A 19,607-nucleotide genomic window follows, 5' to 3' on the forward strand; every position below is an offset into this window, starting at 1 on the left:
TGGAACACTGCGTATTCGAAGTGAGGCCTGAAAAGGCTCGACATAGTTCCTTGGTATGTTGATATGTTGTCAAATGAGAGCTCTGTAAATACTTCGAGGTCGTCTTCCTCAAAATTCTTCTCTGCATGCCACAAGTAATATGTCTCGGCTGCGGTGTTCCTCGTCAGTTGAATCCAGGCAGAGCCAAAAGCTGATCGAAGGATGTTGGTTGGTAATGCTCGAGCGGCGTCATCGATGTCACAGTAAGGCTCCTCATCGGCGAGTCTAGCGATGTTCACCAGACATTGTACGACGGCTATTGGTGTCTGTCTGAATTTCTAGTCAGAACTGTGATCGTGGTGTGATGGGGTGTTGTTTTACGAGTAATTCCAGGTCTCAATGTTTCCGTCTGTCAGTAGAATCTTGAGCGCTGCATCTACACAGGCGTTGAATCGTTTACAGGTGAGGAGTAGTGATGGGATTGGATTGATGATAAGAGAGAAGTTGTTCTCATTGCAGATGAGTACAGAGGACAGATAGTTGGCTAGCGCGACCACAATGATGTGGAAGTGAAGCTCGGTGGGTAAACTCATGAGGAAGTATTCCAGAGCATCGCCGTAGCTATTGACCACCTTCATTTTACCTGTTTTTTTTTATAGAAAGGCATCGAATATGATGTGAGGTCATGTTAGCTTGTGCTGGTAGCCGAAATTTTTGATCTCTTTCGGGAGTATTCAAGTGGAGGGTCGGTGAGTGGAGCGCGAGTGGAATGGACTAAGTGGAGGAAGTACGCGACGTCATTTGATAGACCTGTGCACTTGCCTCTATGATGCTAGCTGTTTGAAGTAATATCTCCTGAGATATGGTTCCAAAAAGCATCGTAAAGGTGGGAGACCGTCTTATTTAGTCGGCGACGTCTGACCTTGCCCTTGTGATTTTGATCGTGATTTCGCCTGTGCTGATCTAAAAACATATGCGCCACAATATGAAATGCATACTAGACGTATCTTCACAACTCTCTGCCGCTCTCATATGAGGTACGCAGGCGGTGTTGCACTAGTTCTATTAAGACTTTCGCAGCAGTGACTTGAGACGTTGGTAAGTGTGGATCGGCGATTGCCGCTACTGGTGGGGGTTTTTTTTAAATTGTTTTGGTTCTCCGCGTGGCAGTGCGATGATACAGGGTCGTCGTTTACAGCTTGGTTTCCTCTTCCCCCTCTATGCCAACTTGACTGTCGTGTACCGGAAGTATATCTCTCACTTTATTTTTGGAGTGATGGGTGTGATAGGCGCTTGACGGCCTGTTTTATAAAGATGGGCTGTTGCTCTCGATGCTGCTCTTCCTTGGGAAGGTCTTTGCTATCGGACGTGCGTGTATTTCATTCCTGTATTTCTCGGTCCTTTTGTTTGTTTGATAATGACCTTTCCGTCTTTTCCAGTATCGGCGATATGCATCGGGCACTGTTTATAGATGAAATCGTTCGCTATGTCTGCTTGTTCCTTGTTAGGGCAGACATCGCTCGCATGTGCCGAACATGCGGTGCATGGTTGATATCTGTTCAGGACCTGGTGTGGAGAGACGCAGAATTGGGTATTTTCACGTTGCTTTCTCCCAGTTGTAGTGATTCCAGGGTTTTCGACGATGTGGTAAATGATCTTGTTTCCTTTTGTTCGAAACTTTCTGACGTCGAACCTTAGAACTTCCACAGCGACCCTTCTGATATGGAATGGTCCGTTTTCATGAAGAAAACCCGGCATGTGCGGATTCTCTCCGATCACAGTTTTGGAGGTCGTTGGAGGATTTCGCCCCATGCGGAAATGTCCCTAGCTTGCAGCCGTCCTCTGCACGCAGGGCCGATATTCCCACTACTCCGTTGTCTACGGTTGACTTCGAGGAATATGACCAAGTTGCTCATGTCGGACTCAGTGAGCGATCTCTGTTGGAACATTCAATCGTATATGGGAGACAGTCTTGGACTATGGAGTAGCTGCCGCTCCATTACCGAGCGCATGCCGTTCATCCGCACGTTGGAACTGTCGTACGACAACCCCGTTCCCTTCGATAACCCCCTTTCGTTCCTCTGCTCGATGCTTCCACGCCTGGAGACTGTCAAACTGCCCTTGTATGGCGCTACAGGCACCATGTTATGCGGTCTTTCAGGCCTTCGGCAGCTTCGAGAGATCCAGCTCTCGACGCACCAGACCAGGATATCGAGCTATCATAATACGGAGCCATTGAGCAGGTTTGATCCTGCTAGATTTCATTTACCACATGACGCATTCCCCGCGTTGGAATCTCTGTCGTTCTCGTCGCCGACTGTCCCCGTTGCATCATCATTCCTATCCCATCGATGTTTCCACAGAATCCCGTTGACGCGCCTCTTCATTCGTGTGCCCTTGACGGTCGGCTTTCGTTCAAAGGATGTGAAGGACTTCTTTACCCTACTTTCTCGGGATATGGCATGGCTCGAGGATCTCGAGCTTTGGTTCGTGCCTTCAAAGTCTGAGATCCCAGCGCGGATCAAACAGATGGACAGGATCACGGTGGAAGATCTGGGAGGTGTCCGTGGGTTCACAGCCTTGAAGAAGCTGGCCTTCCATCATGCGTTCCCGCTCAATGCGTCCAACGAAGATTTTCGATCCCTGGCGGCCGGGTTACCACATGTGGAGGTTCTTATTTTGAACCCTCAACCGACTATCCTTCGTACAAGCGCGGTCAGTTTGGAGTGCTTGCCATACTTTGCAGAGTTCTGTCCTGCTCTAAGGGAACTCGGCGTTTTTGTCAATGGCAATATGCATCTTCCCTATCCATCCGGCCATCGATTTGGTTCCACCGTTCGCTTTATGAGATTCGGCCGGTCCCCGTTACCTACGATGGCTCAATTCGACGCCAGACTTTCATTTACTCGCCACATCGCGTTTTACTTTTGTCGTTCGACCGCCTTTACCTCGATGGAGACGTCAATTCCTTGGGACGTCGAATATTATAGATGGGCGTCGTCAGGAGCATTACTCACAGAGGTAGCGGATTCGGCTGTCCATGTGCTTTGCAATCGCTTGAAAGAGATCATAGCCATTGCCCGTGCGGTTAGAGACGAGAGAGAACGTTTGGAATCCAAGGTCACCACGCTTCAGGCCAGATTGCAGGAACTGCGAGAACCTTAATATGGTTAGTTCTTTTAACGTATACTAGTCTCGAACGCTACTCACGGCTTTGAAGGAGTTCAGGGACTCAGGTGGGTTTGGTTGGAAATAGTGGTGGAGCATAAGTTTATTGTGTTTTGATCTGATGTTATTTATTAGTTGATGCCATGTCTAGTGTATACTCTCCCTGCATTGAGTGGTTATTTATATGGGGGTGATGCTTTCCTCAGTTTAGCAGAGCTTTACTGTGTGATTGATGTAATTTCACGTCGACTTGATATGGAATCCACTATTTGTTAAAGCGAAGGTGTTAGGGTCATGCCGCTCAAAGTATAAATTGCGTCCCACCTCCGATTGTTACCTTTCTAGATTATGGAGCCGTAAGCCGCAGGTCAGTTGCGACACATAATCTGATAGTCTCTCTTCCACTGACTGTGAACGACGTTCAGCAGGTCATCATCGAGCGGGATGGCTCTTGAGTCTGGCAAGCCTTCATCATCGTCCGGAAGCCTTGCGAACCCGATAGTTCTTGATAATGATAGTCCTATTCGTGGGGAGAACACAGAAGATGTGCAGATACTGGGTTGGTCGTCGTCACTTGCATCGTGCTTAGCAGAAGACAAGGTTCGTTTCTCATTTCGTTGATATTTCCGTATGTTGATGGATTTGGGACTTAGCATTTGCCTTCGGATGCTGAGAACGATGTCGGCGTCCTGTTTCTTCTCGACATTATATTTATCTAACGGCGCAATTTCTTTCTTATTTTAGGGTGCGCAACGCGATTTGGCACAAGTTGTCCTCGAGTGTCAGAGGGTGCAAGAGAAGGTAACGTCTCCATTTGTGTTCAAAATCAGGGTTCTCAAGCACGCGGAAGATTTTAAAGACTCGGGAGATTTATCTAAGCTGTCCTATTTGCTTATGTGTTATGACTGTCTTTTATTGGTACGTTTTTCTTTTATGTCCATCCTCGTTTTCGCCCTCTCTTCTTCTCCTTGTGTTCTTCCTTTCGCTTTTTCAGACTTATGTTCAACTTGTACGCACAGTATCGGCCCTTGTGGTCATGTTTTTTGCTACGCTTGTCTCGTCAGAGTCTTCCGAGACGTTGTGAAGGATATCCTGCGCGTTAACGAAGACTTCTTGCCGTACCGGCTCAGATTCATACCCGATCCCATCACTTCGGAGTGGGGCTATGACCTTCGAACGGCTGTAGGATGGCCGGACTATCGTTGCCCTGAATGTAGGCTCCGGCTTTTCGCTAAACCGTTCAAAATCCCAATGATGGTCGGAATGGGAGAGGCTCTGAGAGAGGTCATCGGTCCTTCAACCGAAGAGACGTCCTTGGACGGTTTGTTTACCGGATATTTTCCTTGATGATGGTTCATCGTGATTGGCTAGACTCCTGGAAGTATTTATCTCATCTCACCAAGCTTTCAGCTGTACTCCGATACTATCTCATACACGTCGCGATTGGGGCTTATTCGGCTGTGCCGTTAATGTACCTTTTGAATTAACTTATGCTTACGTGTATGTTTTACGATGGGTGTTTTGATTGCTATATAATGGGCGTGCTGCAGTACTCTGGGAGTCCTCTTGCGTCCCCTTCGTGTTTCACTGTGTTTTGTGCATCGTACTGTGTCATACAGTATCCACGCCCACCAGCGTAACTCGATCCGAGTAAACCTTTCGCCGTAGCTGCGATATTTACTTTGACCGTAAGAACGGTAGATCATGTCTAAACTTCTTCTTGTGAAGAAAGGATGCCAGCATTGGAGAGTCATAGACGAGTCCCTTTGTCCTCCAGCTGGTGTGGTACATGATATCTCGATGTATCCGAGATATTATACTCCATTATGGTTTCCCGACCTCTTCCCTGAGGTATTTTCCGATACATCACTTTTTTGCCGATGGCTCGAGATCGAATTCAGCTCCGAATACCCTGGTTGGTTAGTGGAGGCTGGAATCGATGAAGTCATTGTACGTTCGTTGACCGGTTTATGTTCTCCATTTAGTGTTTCATTTTCAGAGATTGCTTCTTCTTCTTTTTATCCGGAGAGGACAGTGAGATTGATGATACGTAACTCAGAATCAAGGGCTTGTTTTTCTCGTCGTGATCTGAATCCGGAGTGGCTTTGCTTTAGTGAAGAGCATTGGTTCGCGTCTTTACAAGCTGTAACAATTAAAGAGCTCAAGAGAGTTACCGCCGAACTGGGCTACACTCGGACAAGTCGCCGAGGGAGGTCAGAGCTTATTCGTGACATTATACGTAGTGCAAGGAGTCTCGCAGATACTGTGTTTTCCACGTCGGATGAGAACATGCGAGTCAGCTGTTTGATGTTGTCAAGACCTGCAGATGAAGAAACGGTATGCAGGGATATACTGTACTCTAGGTGCACCATGATACAATTTCTTTTCATGCGAGCGTTTGGTGCTGATGTCTCGGACAGATTGCGAGTACCGCCACGCACTATTTATTCACCAGAGGTGTCTTCCTCCGAAAGGGTTGAGCTACTGTCGGAACTTTTTGGTGATGTCTCTTTCTCGAGTCAAGTGTCAGTAGTAAAGAAGTTGGGTAGAAGCACACTGTCGACTTGCCTCCGACGTATACATCCCAGTAAACTACCGCTCAGAACGCCTACCGATTCTCATTTGGAGAACACGGAGGCCATTGTACGTAGTCTTCGTGATACTTGTTGCGAGTACAGTATTCTTTCCAATACAGATATACATGACTTGTTGTTGTGCTGGGATCCTAAGTTCAGGTTTGACGGTTTTCAGTCGAGAATTGAATGCATTAAGATGCTTCTCTCCTGTGAGTATGGTGTATCTGTTTTACAGAGTCTACTTCTCATTGGCCATGCACGAGTGCCAGTTCGGCCAAGGATAGATGAAGCTATGGTCGAATTTAGTGATGGCCAAGATGGTATTGAAACTTTGTCATCAGATTGGCCGGAGAAGGTTGATAAGGAAACAATACACGCATGCCTGAGGCAATACGTTCGTGGCATGAAATGGGAACAACCGCCTGTATGTGCTGTCTGTGCTCGTATGAGTGATTCTTTGAAGTATTCTAGGCTTTGCTCTGTCGCAGAGGAGTTCCTGGAATTGCGCATGGACTTGCTCAAAGTGGAGGACTCCAACATGACTCGTATTATAGAAGAAAGTGGTGACAGTGTGTTCTGGGATTTTCCTGCCTTGTCTGGTTTGATGCTGGATCATCGTGGCGTTCATAGAAATATGGACCCGGGTACGTTTGATTTGGACGTCTGCGATGAGTGCAGAAGGTCTCTGTTAAATGGTTCAATTCCGCGTTTGTCCTTACGGAACTGTTTGTATAGGGGACGACTTCCTGAAGAATTCAGAGATCTCACTTGGGTTGAGGAGATGGTATGTGCGAAGTATCTATCTACGGCAATAGTGACCCGTTTAGTAATGGGTCATGGCGAGTTCAAGGCTCGGAAGCTGCGAGGAAATACTTGTGCCCATGAGATGAACATCGTTGAAACAGCAAAGGCACTTCCACGGGCCCCAGTCGACGTTAACGGGATGCTCTCGGTGGTGTTTTTAGGTCCAGAGAATATTAGTGAAGGCAGACTACAGGAGATATTCTATGTCAGACGTGACAAAGTTTGGAAGTTTTTAATGTGGTTGAAAGACCATAATGAACTGTATGCTGATATTGCCATAGATGAGGACAATGTGAAACAATATCCTGAGTCTGGTACTCTCCCTGGATTGATCGACAGGGTTGTGCACTGTGAAACAAGTGCAGAACAGAGCAAGATTATATACGAGGAAGAGACAGCTGGATTGTCTGAACATGCGTCGTCGCTGATATTTGATCAAGGATCTGACGTACATAAAAACGATACTTTCCTTGAGAAGACGGGTGTGTCAGACGCAGAGATTCAGTCATTACCCGGTCGTGTATCCGTAGCATCTGCTATGAGGAATCTTATTCCTCGTGATGGTAAGACACGCCCTGGAATGGTATTGAGGCATGGATCACTTGCGTTACCGGAGTACAATAATCCTAATCTTTTCCCGGGAATGTACCCGACGTTGTTCCCGTATGGTATTGGAGGATTCGAAGTCGCTGGTCGCCCTAAAAAAGTAGGGTTTGCGAGTCAAGCTCATTATTATCTTGACCTCGCCGACCGTGAGTTTAGGTATCATTATTCCTTTATGTTCGTAGCACTGAACATCATTCAGAGACGTACTGGTCATTTATACACGTCTTTTACGGTGAGCCGAGCGAACTTTGAGGAAGTTGCCAACACCTTCAATGGATTATCATCGGGTACCATTCAAAAGCTCGCAGACGTTATAGAAAAGGAAGGAAGACCGAAGAGTTTAACCGATCAGGAGCGAGCCGCATTGTTGATGCTGCGATACGTTAACACCATTGCTACCAAGGTTCCGGGCTCAGCAGCCTCGAAGACATTGTGCAGAAACGAAATTCGGAGCTACGTCGCAATGATGGGGGTGCCTCAAATATTTTTGACAGTAAACCCGTCGCCTCAGCATCATCCTTTGTTCATGATGATGTGTGGAGACCAGACGGTGAACCTAAATGAACGTTATCCTGTACTCGCTTGCGGTCCAGAGAGAGCAAGGTGTCTTGCGGAAGACCCTGTCGCGGCTTGTGACTTTTTTGAAAAATCCATACGCTGTCTCTTCGAACATTTATTCGGATGGGACTTTGCCAAAGGACGTTCTAAAAGACGAGGCGGAATTCTAGGACATTTGAAGGGATTTTATGGATCAACTGAGTACACGGAGAGAGGGGTCCTTCATGGTCACTTCCTACTTTGGTTCGAGGGTGGTCTAAATCCCTCCGACGTACATACGAAAATGAAGACCGACGATTCCTTCAAAGACAGGTTTTTTTCGTTTTTTGAGGATATCATTAAACACGACTTACCTGAAGTAGATGTGCCGCCGGGATTTAAGGTACACAGTTATAGGCCTGCGACAGAGTTGCCTCTTGCTCCTTTGCCTGCATTAGCTGCAGGGGAAAGTAGATCTCAAGAAACTATAGATCGATGGGAAGACAACTTCGCGACGGAGGTCAAGCTTTGTGGTGAAGCTCTGCAAAGACACTATTGTCGAGCTGTCTGTCATAAGTATGGCAATCTGGAAAGATGTCGGTTTCGCTTTCCTCATGATATCGTGGATGTTTCGCACTTTGAAGTCGAAACGAACTCAGTGCAACTAGCTTGTAAAGATGCAACCGTGAATTACTATAACCCATACATGCTAGTGTATTGTCGCCACAATCATGACATTCGATGTATTATGTCAGGGAGGTCGGCGAAAGCAGCAATGTTTTATATCACGGACTATATAACAAAAATGAGTCTTCGTACCAGTCAGATGCTGTCTTTGATGTGCCAAGCGGTTATGACGTCGCCAAAGAAGGACGATGCGACAGAATTGGAGAATGCGAAGACACTATTGCATAAATGTCTATCGCAGTTCAGTAAAAAGCAGCAGATACATGGGCAGCAGGCTGCCCGCTATCTCAGAGGGAAAGGTGACGCGATATCCTCTCATCGAACAATTCCTGTGATGTCCAATCTAGCTTTTTCATATGTGAGAAGCAAATATGCGAAGAGGCTGAATGCGGACACTAAACACGGTGATTTGACTGACGAAAGCTCGGTATATTCAGACGATGTAGACGACGAATTGAATGAGTGCGGTGAGCCCGTGAATCCTGGCGTCCATGCACCACTGGACAAGCAGGTCGGCGAAGATGTTGTACCTCTCATTGATGAGAGTAAGAAAACAGTCAGACCTGACACTACAGATGACATTTGTGAGCAAATGAAAGTGAAGCTCACGGTGTCGGAGAGTGGATCTATAGTGAACGCTACTCAGCTTCATGATTATTTGTATCGGGATGATGCGTTGCATGACCTTTGTTTTATGGATTTTGTGTGTTACTTCAAAATTGAAAAGAAAATTGAACGTAGTGGGAAAGGGCGTAAGACTAGCAAACAGCGCTTCGCATTGAAATCTGCACATCCGCTCTCCTCGTCCCACATGATCGCGGAGCGTTTTGTTCCCGGTGATGATTCTTCGATGAAAATATATTCCATCCCAAGGATCGTTGGTATGAGCATACCAAGATCGTCTCATAATGAGACGTACTGGCTCTTCCTTCTATGCCACTTTGTACCGTTCAGTGACACTTTTGAACCACTTGGGGCTGATGATAATGTCGCAGACTTTATGAAGCGATATGTTTTTAAACCTCCTCATCGATCACTTGTGCAAAATTGGGAGGTAATCTACGAGTGTGAGGACGCTCGTGATGCGGATAGACTTGCATCACAGGAGCGAAGTATGCAAGAGTCACGCAGGTTGCGAGATGGTCTTGTCGGAAGTACGCATGACGAAGACGATGACGGTGGCATCGAGTTAACAGAGGACCCACGAAACTCAAACGTGGGAAAGGATTTGCACATATTGGATGTTGTCAGGAACCTTCGTTATGCGCGGTATCTGGACGCTTCCCAGGATTTGACACGGGATGATGTAGATGTTGACACGTATGGGGATGAACCTGTGCCCAGTAATTCTCTTAGTGACCGCTTGGCGACATGGGATAGTGAAATCAAGTCACAACAAGGCCTGTTGGCGTCGGCAAGGGAGAACATCTTACACCATGACCAACAAGGACTGCAGGACTTCGGGTCCACAGAAATCGTAAAGGACATCTTAAGTGAAGTAGCTGTGGATGATTCTGAAAAGGAATCGCAGACGGTCTGCGAGGAAATGTCGGGATTTGATACAGGTCCTGTAGCGTTCTTGAATCCGTCGAGCAAGAGTGATCCATTGAAGGGACCTGTCGAGATGATAGAAGTGATCAGTAGAACTCATAACCTGAATGAGAAGCAGTCAGTAGCTTTCACTATAGCGGCTCGGGCTTGGTTCAAAGTGCATGAGAGACGGCATACTGCGGACAGTGACGGAATTGACGACGAGTCCGAGAAAATCGAACCTCTGCGGCTTCTTATGACGGGACCTGGCGGGACGGGCAAAAGTCATTCGATAAGGGCTCTTCGAGAATTTATGGAGTATTATGGTAGTGGCCACCGCTTACGATTACTAGCCCCAACCGGCTCCGCTGCATCCTTGATAGATGGCATGACGTGTCATAAAGGACTAGCATTGAAGGTCAAAAAAAAAAGGGACGAAATGAAAGATATTCCACGGACCTCCTTCAACGAGGGCTACGAGTTAGAAACCACCGTACAAAAGAAATCTGAGATGCGTCATGCTTGGAAGAACGTTGACGTTGTTCTGATCGATGAAGTATCGCTATTGAGCTTGCAAGCGTTGACTGAGATCGACCATGCTTTGAGAATGGCAAAAGAGAGACCGAATGAGTGGTTCGGGGGTATCATTGTGATCTTCTCAGGAGATTTCTGTCAATATCCTCCGGTCGGTGGAAACGCGTTGTTCACCTGTATCCGCTCCACAAGGGAAATAAGTTCAACAGAGCTGAAACGTAGGCTCGGAAGGCTAGCATGGAAAACGCTGAACGCTGTCGTCGAATTCACAGAGCAATTCCGCATGAAGTCAGATCCTGAATACGCTGCAGCAGTGAATAGACTGAGAACGAGGACATGCACAGATGAAGATGTGGCATTATTCAATTCCCGTGTAATTCGGTCGGTAAATTGTCCAGACGGAGTCGATATGTCAGAGCCGGGCAACGACACGGCGACGGTGATCGTTTCCACTAATGATCTTCGGGAAAGAATTAACGAGTACAAGGCCGAGACTATGTCAAGGCAATTAGGCCGGCCGTTGGTGCCATGTGCTGCGTTGGACTTCATAGGGGATCGCGTTGTGCCTATCAACGAGAGGGGCGATTTCAGGAGAGATGTCCTCCGGTTAAGAACGGCTGGTCATTCTTCGGAGGGTGCCTTACCTGGAATGATGTCACTATTTGAGGGTATGCCTGTCATACTCCGGGGGAGAAACCTATCGGTAGAACTGCGTATAGCGAATGGCTCGCAGGGTAGTGTCTATAGGATAGAAACCGATAGAGATGAGTACGGATTGACTTATGCGAAGCTGGTACTAGTGCACTTCCCAGATAGTCCAATCGAACTTACGGGTTTACCTAAAGGCGTATTTCCAATCAAACCTGTTAGTTGGTCGTTCAGTACATCACTGAAGTTGGATGGTGATAAATCTGTCAGATATAGAATCCGCCGGTATCAGTTACCAATACAGCCTGGCTATTGCGTGACAGGCCATTCTGCTCAAGGGAAAACGTTACCAAAGGTACTCTGTGATCTTCAGGAAGGGTCTTGGGCTTCATATGTCGCTGCTTCGAGGGCCAGATGTCGGTATGATCTTTTTCTCTTGAAGCCTGTAACGAAAAGCATGTTGAATAAGCGACTTCCTTATAATCTTATGTCCGAGATGAAACGTTATTCCGCTATTGAGCATAATACACTGGTGCGATACGGACTGATCAAAGAATCGATCATTGACGTACCTGACGCTGAAGACCAACATTTTTGTCCACAATCAGGCACTTATGTCGGAACTTCAGCTTCCATGGTTTGGAACGTGGTTGGTCCCAAGCGATGTCTCGAACTAAGCCACTCTGGCAAATCAGAAAGTGATCCTACGAGTTCGGCTATTGAAGAAACTGGCATGGCTGATGGTATGGTCCATCGATCATCCAAAAGAACAAAGGTTCGAAAGGAGCATGACAACGACGGTGTACATCTGGCATGTGGGGAATCTATACAAGGTTGCGTCTGGTCTGAACCAGATTGGTCATGTGCATACGACTGTATTTTCATGATAATATGGTGCGCATTTGAACAGTCCGATGCGACTTGGAAAAATAAATTTAGCCGGTATAATGTGATATTGACAAGACTCGATGAAGTATTTCGTCGACTGAATGGTTTGTATGCAAGGCCGAGTCAGACCCGTGCAAGGACAGTCAGTGACTCTCGTGACATCCTCCGAGAATACGTGTCAGCGGTGGATAGCAGGACTTTCCCGCGAAGAGGTAGAGTGCCAATTTCGGTGTCAGAGCTTTTCACAACGATTGTGTATTCTACACATTGGAACTGGGAGCTTCTTCCGCATTTTCCGTTAGATGTGGACACAAATCGAAGATATCGCCACGTCGGCGGGCGATTATGGCCCTATATTTATGACAGATCGGCTGATGTCAATGCGGATGTTTCGAAGAGGCATACTCATCAATGCTGGATTAACAGCTGTTGTAGACTAGGGAATGATTCTATTTGGGAACCAACGCACTCTTTAGAATGCTCCAGAACGGACAACCTGAGATTCAAGATTAGAGAGGCGCCGCTTCTCCTCTGCTTAGAACATTCGTCAACAATGCGTGGCTCGGTTCTACCTGATCTGGAGCTCATGTTGCCCACGACGTCTGGTGTCGTCCGTTTCATACTATGTGGAATCATCTACATAGGAGGTGCGCATTTCACCGCTCGTATTCTTGTTGATGGCAAGGTATATTCGTTCGACAGTCAACGGATGAACGGGAAGTGCGAAGTGGAGGCAGAAATTGCTCAACAGGGATTAGTGTCAATGAATATGTTACGCGGCCGCGATGCGCATATGTTTCTGTATAGACACGTTTGAGTTAGAGCAATACCGTCCTCTAATTTGACGTGAATCGGTAGTCTGCGGACCACGTTGGTACATGCGGCGTGATGGTTAAAGATTCGTACAGTCGGTGTAAGACACGGAGGAGGAGAATCACCCTTGTATCTTCTTTTAATGTATCGAGCCTGGGGGGGGGATGTTTGGGCTGGTCATCTTGAAGAGAGAGGGCGGTACGATTGTTGGCAGGGTAGACTAGAGGAGAGAATAGTGTCGACGGTCAGAGAAAATGTGGCGATGAAACGACAACGAGGAAGTTGTACTCCCGTTGTAGTATATAATGTACTCGAGAGGTCGTGTGCTACACCGAAGGCATAGCTCCATCTACCTTGCGTGATAATACCGTTTATCGTGTTGTAGGCGATCTGTAGTACGGATGATACGTACGTTGCATCGTTCTTCGAGTTCGGGATTCGGCACGTGCAAGCAAGGAACGAGGTTAGGGTTAGAATACTGACTTCAGCCTTCAGCGCGTCTCTTTCTTCTCTCTCTTCTTTCTCTTCTTTCATATCGCCCTCTCGTCCTTTTGTTCGACGACATAAGAGCCGCCGCGATCTCTTCATTGCATTTTTTAAATTCTCCATTTGCTCTTTTTGTGTTCCGGCTCAACCGTCGTTATCTGAGCCCAACATCGAGGTTTGAGTGGCTCGCTTCACCCTCTCGCTCACCTCATCGTACGACAAGTCTGTTGTTCAGAGTGATACCTCGACCACCTCGCTTGCTACATGGTATCCTATGTCCGCGTCATGGTGTTAGAGACACGTAGCGATCACTGCTTCTGACGGCTAAATGCTATGGGCTCAACACCCGCTGTTTGTGTGGGTGGTCAACAGTTTGATGGCGCCACCCGTGTGCCACACCGCTCTGTACATGTGCCTCTTGCGACAACAACAAAAAGGAAAGAAAATCTTTCTCTGGGGCATTCCCGCACACGCACTTCCTCTTGTCCCTGTTGCTGTCTGAATTCGGTGTGCCACACTAGGTTAAATAACGTGGCTCTTCTTCTGATGCTCCGAAGACTGGTCTTGACGGCTGTTCCTATCGCCAACGACCAAGGTCACCCGATGTCGCCATCATCCTGCTATTTCACTTACGATGATCAATGGTAAGGATATTTCTGTTCAGAACTCTCGGTATTTCATACTCTGATGAGATGCTTCGTCAGTAGGATTAGTGACTCGGCGAAGAACGAATTCCACTCAAACACATAAAACACGGTGTTCGACGCTAAGCGTCTCATTGATCGCAAAATGGACAAGCCTCAACCGAGACATCGAGCACTGGCCTTTCGATGTCATTGGAAAGGATGGGAAGCCGCCGGTTCAGTCCAATACCAGGGTTCCTCACGACTTCGTACGCTTTATCCATGACTTACCTATCCTATCTTTCTGGCGTGGTTGCTAAGCCCATTTGTTAAGTGACTTTATACCCCCGGGAGATATCTCCGGAAGAAAGTCACCAACACCGTCGTCACCGCTGCAGCCTTCGCCTACGGTCTCGAGAAACAGGATAGTGAGTCCTAAATCATGCCCGTCGAGCAGGTCCTTAAGGATGCCAGTGCCAAGAAGGTGGATGTGGATGTCGTTCGTTCTTTACACCAACACGTTCAACATTTCAGCGGCTGATCTTTTGCTTCGCTTAGTCGTTCTTGTTGGTGGTGCGACTGGTATTTCGAACGTACAGCAGCTCTTCAAGGAGTCATTCGCCAACAAGTAGCCTACGTTGTCCGGAGTCTTCGAGATTGGCCATCCATCCAAGGACGAAATCGAGCGCGTGATCAAGGAAGCCCAAGAGTTCACATCCGAGGACGATGTTCATGGCCGCCGCGACGAAGTCATTGGATGTCGCTGCTGACTTCTCCTGCTCTCCTGGCAGACTCTTCGCTTTTTGCGGGTCTTGGCATTGACATGCTCGTTGGTCTCTCTGCACCTGCTGGTGTGTTACTCAGACACTGCGTCAGTTAGCTCGTTGCACTCCCGGTGTTTCCACAGCGTGCGTTGTACCCTTTGGGATGGCTCCTCTAAACCATAGCCTTGGGTTAGGGGTAAGTATCCGCATGTTTATTTTCTTTTGGTTCTGCCTCTCGTGAATATGGTTCTCGTTTCACATGTGGTTTTTTCACAGATCTCGTCTTCAACTCGATGACTTCCTGTAGACAAAGTGATATATTTATTTGACTACATCACCACTCGGCAATGCTTGGAGATGAAAATGGTAGCCAACGGCAGCCAATCATTGAGCTGCGATCTTCATTTCCGACGGTTGCCGAGCACCAATCATGTTGAATCAATCCCAAATAGACGTATTTTTTTTTCTCTATGGGAAGTGATCCACTTTCGTTTTGGAAAACATATGCACCTGTATAGATATATCAGGTGGTAGGCCAGTCTCTCATCCTCTGGCACCTTTTACAATGGGTTTAATGGGCCATCCGGATGCCACAGTTCGCTTCATCCAGATCCGGATGACATATGCATATAAAGTTCCATTCAGTTATGACGATATGTACCAGATCCACACAAGATAAATACCTGTCCGTGTATCGCCAAAAGGAAAGGTATGCTTACGTTCTCCCCCCTGTAAATCTAGCCGTGATCATGGAAAGAACGTAACTACCTCCTGTTGCCAGGATATAAACCCTTCCCATCATTCAAAGCTGCCTCACACGTTCACTCGCTTTCCTCCTCCACAGAAAAAAAAAGAAAATTTATGTTACATCCACTTCATGAGCGCCCCAATCATTTCAACAAATAGTCCTCTCCTTTCGACTCATATGTATGGTCCAGGAGGAAAACATGCCATCTTTCCGGTGGTATCTCCGAATTGGAGAGTGAATAACGCTTATCTAGACCGGTGTAAGTTTTTTTGCATGAGTTCAGCGTCGAGTACACCAAGGTTCACCATTTACCTTTGTATCGCAGTCCTTGTGCAAGAAGGCTACCTCTCTATTACACTGGGGACAGACCATCTTCCTAAAGCCTACAAAACCAACCCACCCTTCTATTCCATCACCATCACCGCAACGCAACGCCAGCCTCGACCTGCACCTCGGCTAGGAATTTTGGGGAAATGTGAAATATGGGGAGAGGATGGGTTAGATCAACTGCGACGGGTTGTGGTGGGTGAGTGTTTAGGACAGGTACGGGGACATTTCATGTTCCCTTGCTGGGCATGCGATGGGGTCTGTGACAGCGCATACGACCACCGGAACTGCCCATATGGCATCATGAAGGTGGATCCCGCCCTCCTCCACCCTCGCTTCGACAAAGCAGGCGTCCCCGAAACTCCGTTTTTTGCGTACCAAATGAACGAGATCTGGCAAAGTATTCCCAACGAACGCCATTTGCGCCTCACCCTCGCTTATCCACCTGGTTACCAGCGCGATATTACCACTTGGTATCAGTACTACCCCCCTACGGCAGTCTTTACAACAGAAATGGAGGCCGAGTACGTGCGCGCAGAACAGCGACGGAGGGGGTGGGTGACAGAGGATGACGGGGAAAGGAGGCATCGACTCATAGAGGAATCACGGGAGGAGCGTAAACTTGCCCATCGTGCCGTCCGACTCGCACGGCTGGTGGCAGAGACGTGCCAAGCAAAGTACATGGAGCGCACGTACCATCGTTTTTTGAGATCGATTGGAATAGGATGTGAGGACGGAGAAAGAGGAGGCAGGGGCTAGGGGCTACAGCTCCCACATTTGTCGATCGATAATCCTCAGCCGGGTGAGCTCCTCCTCGGACTTCGAATACTTACATTTCAAGTCACCCCATCTCCTTTATCTCTGCGACAACTCATATCATATTCTTTTTCCTCCTACCTTCGCATCCCGATCCACGTACCACGCTCGTTTGCCTCTTTTTTCTTTTTGTGTCCGCATTGCCGTTTTCGTATGTTCGTGATTTCCCGACGTCTTATGGCTCGCTATATGCATCTTGATCCTGTTTCTTGACTCGCTTTCCTGGCCCATCCTCTTGTGCTTCCGGCAATGTCTACTTGCTTCGTGTTCGTTTCCTTTACAGTTTCGTACACGAAAGATTATCAATCCCTTATCTCTGTCGCGCCGCCACCTTTCAGAAGGGTGGCGAGCATAGCTCCGGGTCTCGCCGAAGCCGGAATCCGAAAACACAGCTTACTGAGATGTCGTTGGCTGCTGGAAATCTCTCTCTCTCTCTCTCTCTCTCTCGTCTCTTCAAAACCATTGACCATCCTGTCTAGGATTCTCGGTAAGTATTTGTACTTGTCTTACTCGGGAAATATCGGATCCGGGAAATGACGAATCTCGGGGAAGAGAGGTCGTACGTTGCGTCGTCCAAACCTACGTCCAGTCGCCATAGCTCATACTAAGGTCATAAGCCCGTTGCAGACCTTCGTAAAGTTCTATGTGACGTTGATAGTTCTTTCTGGCACGATCGCTGGAAGGCATTATACCGTACCAGAGATATGTTTATAGGCTATTGGTGAGCAACGCAACGCACACTTCAACACCCTCAGAACGTCGTGTTGGTGTGAGGATCTGAGGAGCTATGATAACACTGCGCCGGTCAGTCATTCTCTCTTCTTTTCTTACGGTCCATTTTTCGTGCTCCTGCTCATGATCGAAGTAAGTTCAGCATTCGGTTATTCCAGAGATTTCTTTATTTCATTCCGACCGCTGATTCCTTTCGCTCTCCTCCTTCTCCGTACGCCTTCATCGTCAGCATAGTATGTTTCGCTCACGTATCCCTGTGATCAGTATGTCTTCTGATTGTCTCATCCGAACTTCTGTGATGATTACTAACGGTCCGTCTAGTAAAGAACGGTGACAACTAGTTCGTAAATGAGAAAGTTGACCCTCTTCCGCTTTCCATTGACTAATTTCGCCCCACGATAAATATGGTTATATACTAGGATTTTTACATCGTAATGGTACATACACCCTAAGTGAGTACATACACCTTGTCAATTATTGCCTCCAATACGTATATCGTACATATCTGACTGCATATGAGCTTGAAAAATACGTAGACTGATTTCTTTGACTTCACTTTTAGTCGGGGGTTCTACGGAACACGATGAGCATTTTACGCAGGTACAGGTCTTCGCAAACACCTACATCTGAGATACCTTCTTTCCACATTCTCGCCGACGATCGGGTAAGTTGATCAGCGGATGTTCGATGCATCCTCTTTGAACTCCTGGTTCGAGTTGGAAAATGACGGAACATCCGAGGAGTTCCTATTACTGGATGTAGAAGGGCCTTCGATGTCAATGGACCGATTCGGAGGTGGGACGGAGGTAGCGTGTGGTTTGCCGACCCAAAGTCTCCAATCGAGGGTTTCCATCACAGTCATTTCGTTCTCCATTATCTCCTGGAGCGAGAACCCAGTAATTTCTGCCCACGCTCTATTGTGGTAATTGTGGTCCTCTACGAATTTCCAAGCGACCATCAAAGTCGCCACGAAAGTTCGATAAGGACATAAAAAGATACGTCTGCGGACTCCTTGACATCTGGGTATGATGAGTGGGCCAAGTGGGACACGTGTCGTGCGGGTGGAAGGCTCATTGGATGTGTGATTTGTCGAGATGCTGTTCTTTGTGCGAGGTGTCGCAGATTCATCGCGTCCGCGGTATCCCGAAAGTGTGTCCGTCTTGTATTCATTTTCATCTACAGCCACCTCTTCGCCTTGTTCACTCATCTCGCGCTTATCAACTTCGCCATCACGGTTCGCTCCTTCGAACGCCTCGACCTTCGTCTTTATTTCAAGGTACTCTTGGACGCGCTCGTGGATGATCGTTTCTCGTAGGCCACGAAGGTAGCAAAGAGCAGTGGCGAGAACGCACTGAGATGGTGCCGTTAATTGGGCGAGTGTGGTTACCAGATGTCGCATTGCATACTCATGATGGGCCATGAGTGCGTTGTGCGATTCATATACCAATGGTTCCCCACTGAAATGACCGTTATGAACAGATTCTGGGGGCCTCTGCTGAGCTGGTTGCGTATGATGAGACGGTTCGGTGGGTGGTACTTTGGAAGGATCTACAGCACTGATCGGAATCCAGAGTCGAACCAGCAGGTCTATGGCGATTGCTTGTGATGCCAAGCCAGGATGGATTAGGGTAACGAAAGAAAGCAAGTATTCATATGTGGACACATACTGACAAGACCTCCGAATCCTGGAATCCCGTAGTCTTGTTCGGCACTTGGTCTCTGATCCATGACGCGGTTGACAGAGAAGGGATATGGAAGCTGACAAGAGCAACCAGACAATGTGAGTTACCGTCTTAAACCTCAAGTGGTTCGAGATTGCTGACACTTCGAGTAATATACGAATCTACCGGTATTATGCAGCGGACAAGCAGATATCGTTTTTTCTCCTCAGTTCTACTGGAAGAGTTGAGACACAGATCCACTCCTGAGAGAGCTCAGGTCAGACCTTTAAAACTGTGCACGAAGACTTGATCTGATGCATTACAAGGATAGGTCCAGGTATGGTATAGAGGTTGGCGTAACTATGATTGATGGGAAATAATGCATGCTCCGCTTCGCCGTACTAGTGATGGCTGAGCACAAGGCATGTTGTGGAGTGATAAATTCTGCTCCTGTGTTCGAGGCTGTACGAAGGTTGAACATAAGAATGAATAAAAAGTGAGTCCTCTACTGGTTATAGTATAAGGCTGATGAAAGGTACCGGAGGAACCGTAATCTTCCTAGGTTAGTCCTATCGTCCGGGCTTCTGGGCACTGCGATGTATTGATAGCCGAAACTCTCACCCGAATGACAAGAGCGCTGACAGCCCTATAAACCTTGTTTAGGGTCTTCTTTTTTCGAT

The 19,607-nt window shown here is 47.5% G+C and overlaps 4 protein-coding genes across 4 annotated transcripts; 3 read left to right on the forward strand and 1 right to left on the reverse strand.

Moving 5' to 3' along the window:
- Positions 1–1,893: 1,893 nt before the first annotated feature.
- Positions 1,894–3,144, forward strand: STEHIDRAFT_160748 (uncharacterized protein; the record flags this gene model as incomplete). Its single annotated transcript, XM_007308217.1, has 1 exon — positions 1,894–3,144. The coding sequence occupies one exon, from the start codon at positions 1,894–1,896 to the stop codon at positions 3,142–3,144; it is 1,251 nt and encodes a 416-aa protein (XP_007308279.1).
- A 3,213-nt stretch (positions 3,145–6,357) lies between these two features.
- Positions 6,358–7,687, forward strand: STEHIDRAFT_133886 (uncharacterized protein; the record flags this gene model as incomplete). The annotated part of the gene is made up of 2 exons (XM_007308218.1): positions 6,358–6,867; positions 7,676–7,687. 2 exons carry the CDS (start codon positions 6,358–6,360, stop codon positions 7,685–7,687), a joined length of 522 nt encoding a protein of 173 aa, XP_007308280.1.
- A 7,881-nt stretch (positions 7,688–15,568) lies between these two features.
- Positions 15,569–16,477, forward strand: STEHIDRAFT_114152 (uncharacterized protein; the record flags this gene model as incomplete). The annotated part of the gene is made up of 3 exons (XM_007308219.1): positions 15,569–15,650; positions 15,717–15,913; positions 15,935–16,477. The coding sequence occupies 3 exons, from the start codon at positions 15,569–15,571 to the stop codon at positions 16,475–16,477; spliced, it is 822 nt and encodes a 273-aa protein (XP_007308281.1).
- A 1,462-nt stretch (positions 16,478–17,939) lies between these two features.
- STEHIDRAFT_160751 (uncharacterized protein) lies at positions 17,940–18,994 on the reverse strand (the record flags this gene model as incomplete). The annotated part of the gene is made up of 2 exons (XM_007308220.1): positions 17,940–18,865; positions 18,934–18,994. The coding sequence occupies 2 exons, from the start codon at positions 18,992–18,994 to the stop codon at positions 17,940–17,942; spliced, it is 987 nt and encodes a 328-aa protein (XP_007308282.1).
- Positions 18,995–19,607: the final 613 nt, after the last annotated feature.

The sequence above is a fragment of the Stereum hirsutum genome, assembly GCF_000264905.1.
Source record: "Stereum hirsutum FP-91666 SS1 unplaced genomic scaffold STEHIscaffold_14, whole genome shotgun sequence".
NCBI lineage: Eukaryota > Fungi > Basidiomycota > Agaricomycetes > Russulales > Stereaceae > Stereum > Stereum hirsutum.